Raw genomic sequence first — 5,963 nt, 5'->3', positions numbered from 1 at the left:
TGAGCTACTGCACCCAGCCAATCTTAATTTGAGAAAGAATGAGTATCTTTTTATATGTTTGAGGCCATTTTCATTACTTTTTTCCTATCAATTATCTATTTACATCTTTTGTCTATTTTTCTATTGGGTAGCTCTTTTTCTTCTGAATTTTCAAAAGCACCTAATGTATTTGTTATGTTAGCCCTCTGTTTGTTTGTTATATAATTTACAAATATATCCCATTTGTCTTTTTACTTTGCTTATAATTTTTTTGCAATACAAATTAAACACAAAATTACATAGTCAAATATCAAATTTTTTCCCTTATTGTTTCTGGACATTGAGGCAAAGTTAGAAAAACATTCCCTCTTCCCAGGATATAAAGAAATTCACTCTTTTGTTTTTATTACTTGTGTAATTTATTTTTTAATCTTAAGTATTTCTGACTTGCTTGTAATTTATGTACCTATAGGGCATAAGAAATGCATCTAATTTTGTTTTTTTCTACATGTCCATCCACTTGTCCCAATGTCACTTATTTAAATGTAGTTCTAAATCAGAAAATTAAAACAATAACACTTTTAAAAGAAAACACAGGAGAGTACTTCATAACCTTGGTATAGGGAAAGATTTTTTAAAACACAACATAGATAGCACTAATTAGAAGTAATTATCCCTAGTGGTTTTAATTTTTTAACAAATTTTAAGAACCATCAAAAGTTTCTGACATTTTTTTTAGATCAAAAACAAAGAAAAGACTTACCTTTCTTTTACTCATTACTTGTGTAATCTTAGGCCTCTTTCTAATTCAGTTTTCTAATTTGTAAAATTGTAGCTATGTCACCTATCTTGACAACACTTGAAGATAAAATGAGAAATTTGTTCTAAAACACCAAAGCACTATCACACAGATTATGATTAACAAAAAACAACTTATCTTTAACTATGTCAAGATTTATATGTATAAATAAAGATGGGTTGCAACTCAGGAATCTTACCTTGCTCCAGAAATTGGCATCCTCAAGCCCTGATAGCTAATAAGAAAGGTAAGATAGTGAACTGTCTTACCTGGCCCTAGAAACTGGCATCCTCGAGCCCTGACAGCAGCCCATAGATTGGCAGACAATTGCTGAGGGTTCTGGTGTTGCAATATCAGTTCTGTTACAGTTCTTTCTCCAAGTGAACGGGCTGCTCGCATGGCTCTTACACGACCTTCTTGCTCCACCAGTTGACAGTTTACAAGTGTCACCAGTTTCCTTTGCATTGGACGGCTCAGTGCACTCTGGTTCAAACTAGCTACACCTTTAGGAAAAGGGAAACAAAGGGAACTAAAGTTTTTTCAGTAAAAAGGACAAGTCAATTTTCATTATTTATATTGAACTATTAAGCCATAATTCCTAATGAGTCCCTTGTTAGGTACTTTCATTTTTAAACAATGAATATATTCTGTTCATTATTATTCTTTAGTAACTTGGAGTCTAATTTTTGGTTAAATTCAGATTTTATTAAGATACCCTATTCTCTTGGTTGTATTTGTCCAAAGACAGTATCTTGGATTTATTTAGTCTGTTCTCCATCTTTACTAAAACAATTAAAGGTAAATTTAAAGATGATTAAATAAAGTTTAACCTAAAAGTAATGATTAATAATGACCCTATTGTTTTCTACTGTACATGAGACATTTAGAACAGTGCTTCATGGCAAGCTCTTAGATCCTACTCCTTTGTACTTACTCAAGGACATTCCTCCCACAATTCTCCCCTCTCCCACATCATCAATTTTTCCCTCTCTACTTGATCATTTCCATCAGCATATAGTAAGTACAAGTATGCTGTTATTTTGTCCATCTTAAACATAAATAAATAGATCTTTTCATTGATCTATCTTCCCCTACCAGCTCTGCTCCATTTCTTTTCTCCCTTTTGTAGCAAATCCTCCAGAGCTGTCTATACTATTTTCTAGTCGATTGCCTTAACCACTAGGGCATAATTACAACTGTTATGCTATTTCCAATTCCTTACTTCACAATCTCTAAAACCTACTCCAATCAAGTTCTTCCCTCTATAACTTGAATAAAACAGCTCTTGTCAAGACAAAAATTACCTCTACTGTGCTAAATCAATGGACACTTCTCAATTCCTTTTTTTATTTGACCTTCCAACAACCCTCACCATAGATGATTATTCCTTACTCCTTTGAAAACTCTCTTTGGCTTTTTCTTGGTTTTCTTCCTTCCTTCTTTCTATTCTTTTAGTCTTCTCTGCTAATTTCATCTTTTTCTGATCTCTTCATGTTAAGAGGGCCTCAGAACCCAGTCTTTTTCTCTTCTTTATCTACAGTCACTATTTAGGTAATCTCATCTAGTCTCCTCGCTTTATATATCATCTGTATGCCAATGATTCCCCAAAGTTACAGACCTCATTCCTCCCATCCAAGTACTAACCAGGCCTGATCCTGCTTAGCTTCTGAGATCAGACATGATTGGGAGTGTTCAGGGTGGTATGGCCGTGGACAGCTAGACCTCATTCCTTAACACAAAACTCATACATTCACTGGTGACTCAATAGCACCCAAGTGAAAATCAGATATCTCAAACTTATCATGACCAAATTGAGCTAGATTTTCCTACCTAAACCTGATTTACCTGCAGTATTCCCTAAGTTCATGGTAACCCCTCTTTCCAGGTGCTCAGGCCAAAAAAACCCAGATTCACATGTGACTTTATGCTTTTTCTTATACCCTACATCCATTAATTTAGGAAATACTCTTGGCTCTACCTTCAAAATATATCCAGACTGATCACTTCTCACCACCTCCACTGTTACTAACATTGTCCCAGCAGCTTCTTAACCAATCACCCTGCTTCTACCCTTGCCTTTCTATTCCGAATTCTCAACAGAGCAGCCAGAATAATCCTTTTAATATTAGTCAGATCATGTCACTCCTCTGCTCAAAACCTTCCCAATTTCGTTCAGAGTTAATGCTCAAGTCTTTAAATGGCCTGTAAGTCTCTATGTTACATGGTCTCACCATTTCATCTCATACTGCTCTCCAGCACAGTCTCTTCTTGCTTCTTTGAAGACACTAAGTGTGTCTTGGGTACTTCACACTGGATATTCCCTCTGCCTGGAACACTCTTTTCCCAGAATCTACATGGTTAACTATTTCATCTCTTTCACCTCATTTCAAATTCAAAACCCACATTCTTAATGAGGCCTTCACCCACCCCTTAAAAAATTGCAATCTGCTCTTCTCGCACCCTGACATCTTTGATCTCACTAACTGTATTGTTTTCTTTTCACAACAATCATCACTTACAACACATTATATGATTTGCTTTTTTATTATACTTACAGCTTAGTGCAGTTTTTCCCTTTTCTAAAACTTAATTACCATGAGGGCAGGTATCTGATTAGCTTAATTATGTATCCCAAGCACCAGAATAGTGCCTGGCACTTAGTCCATGCTTCTTAGATATCTGTTCAATAAATGAATGAATGAATGCATGTGGTGGACAAGATATGTTTCTCCAGAAAATCACTATGTCCAAAATACCAAACAGTGCAAAGTATAAAGCAGAAACAAAATAAATACTTAACCGATTCATTCATTCAAAAATTATTTATTATACCTATCAAGTGCTAGTCATCGGGTATGCAGTGGTAAACAAAATAAAATTCCACTTTTGTCACAGTACTTAAAATAATTTATTACACGTGTACATCTACCTCCCCTGATAGACTGTGAACTCTATGAAAGACAGTGACCTTAACCACTGTTAAGTGCTGGATAAGATTTAAGGAATGATTGAATGAATACATGAAATTATCTTAATAGAACTTATCAAAACAATATTCTGCTATAGTACAATTAGTTTAATCAATGAATTCAAATATTGTATATAAATCTCAATATGCAGTGGGTCTGATGAATACTTAATAACAATATTAGTTATTTTCAGAAAATAATATAATGCTCTCGATACATTTTTTAAAGATATCTCTCAAGCAAATTCATGTTCCAAAACTTATTTGATATCCACATCAACTCTTTCAAAGTAAATGTACTGCCAAGTCCTACTCACCAGTAAAAATGTGTTTTATGAACTTACCTTTACCTCCACTTAGTGGTTTTAAGTAGAGTGCTAAATCTTCAACGCATTTCTTGGCAACTTCATAGTGTTTATTCTCACCTAGATTACTTAACTTTATGGACTGATGATCTGGTACCTAAAAAAAGACAAATTGCAGAAATATATTCATCTAGCTTATGCAACTATTATTTATATACTTGATAATAATCTTGATGAATATAAAATTATAAAACAGAGATAATATATCAAAGCCACTGAAGTAAAATTAAAGCCAAACACCCAGCCAAACTGCTTTCCAAAAACCAAGGATATCATACGTAATACCAGGGGCTGGGTAGATTAACAAAGGAAAAAAAGAAGCAGGTCGTTAAAGTATTGTATGTTAGTTTCTTAGGTTTGAAGAACTGTGCTACAATATAAAAGATGTTAACATTAGGGGAAGCTGTGAAAAGTTATACATGTTCTCTGTATAGTATTTTTTGCAACTTTTTTATAAATCTAAAAGCATTTTAAAATAAAAAGTAGGAAAAATAAGGCAGAGAATTTTTTTTCCATAGTACTTAACACCTTTTACCATATTATTTACTTAATATAAGCAACATAAACCAGTTTTCTGCCATAAAAGTCAAAACTTGGGTAAAAATTGCAGCTTTGTCACTTCTATGAGTGATTTTGAATAAATTATTTAACTGCTCCAAATCATAATTTACATATCTGCAAAATGAAAATTAAAACCCATATTTCACAGTGCCCTTATAAATGTTCAATATAATTCAACAAATATTTATTTTTATGGAAAGCTTAACATGTGCCAGGCAGTCTTAGGCACTAGAGATCTATTAGTGAGCAAAAGAGACAAAATTTCTTGCCCTTGTGGAGCTCACATTCTAGTTAAGAGAAGAGGGAGCCAATAGATTAATAAATAAATAAATAGATACTGTGTTAGGAGGTGATCAGTAAAAATTATACAGCAAAGATAAGAGGGACTGGGAATGCTGGAGAAGGGTTGCAATTTTAACTGGGGTGGTGAGGACAGGCTTCCTTAAGAACTGTGACATTTGAATAAAGACCTGAAAGAGGAGAGGTAATAAATATTCTAGGAAAAAATAACAATCACTGCAAAAGCCCTCAAGTGGCAATATACTTGGAATATCTGAGAATTGGCTAGGAGGCCAATGTGGCTTAAGCAGAGCAAGGACAGTAGTAGGAGAGGAGGTTGGAGAGGTAACAGACGACACATTGTATAGACCTGTAGGCTATTTTAAGGACCAAATGAGATAACTTTTATAAATAATATTAACACAATACCTGACCTCTAGCAGATGCTAAATAAATGGTATTATTATAAAAAGCCTATGGTATTTTATTGAATCTAAAATGCCACTGTTTGCATGAGGCAACATTATTTTACACTCCATTAAATTTGCTGCCAATTAAATTATGACACACTATCGATTATAGTTGCACATTGATTTCATAGTGTCTACCTTGATCATAAACACCGAAAATACATTTTGTGCTTTAAAAGGAAAACTTCAAATATCAAGCTTCTAAGGGAATGAAGTATTTTAGTTCATTGAAATGTTCTAATAAATCAGAAAAGTCCTTACTTTCTTGCTTTAATATGTAGTGCATGAAGTACAGAATTTCATCTTCTTCCTCACCTGTAAAATGGGGATAATAACTACCTGAGGAGCTATGGGTAATAATGAGTAATAATAGTTGCTGAATCCTTACTGTCATAACCTTACACAGAGTAGACCCCAATTAAATGGAAGTTATTGTAAACCTATAGTCTTGCTCTGATTCAATAAAATGACTATAAACACGAACTACTCATTCTATAGCACATGTGCTTAAGAAACTGTGCAGAATTTATTACTGACACTCT

At 33.7% G+C, this 5,963-nt stretch overlaps 1 protein-coding gene across 1 annotated transcript in view; it reads right to left on the bottom strand.

The window, feature by feature from the left end:
- Positions 1–5,963, bottom strand: part of RC3H2 (ring finger and CCCH-type domains 2) — a 45,776-nt gene that overhangs the window by 33,414 nt on the left and 6,399 nt on the right. Inside the window, exons 2-3 of the mRNA XM_012664377.1 lie at positions 4,091–4,208; positions 1,048–1,281 (exon numbers count right to left, since the gene is read on the bottom strand). Of these exons, the coding sequence (XP_012519831.1) occupies positions 1,048–1,281; positions 4,091–4,208 (352 nt within the window). The remainder of the gene's footprint in view (positions 1–1,047; positions 1,282–4,090; positions 4,209–5,963) is intronic.

Source organism: Propithecus coquereli, unplaced genomic scaffold, assembly GCF_000956105.1.
Source record: "Propithecus coquereli isolate 6110/MARCELLA unplaced genomic scaffold, Pcoq_1.0 Scaffold89, whole genome shotgun sequence".
Classification (NCBI taxonomy): Eukaryota; Metazoa; Chordata; class Mammalia; order Primates; family Indriidae; genus Propithecus; species Propithecus coquereli.
Note: the sequence above shows the minus strand (reverse complement) of the source record. Positions and strands in the feature narration are given on the sequence as shown.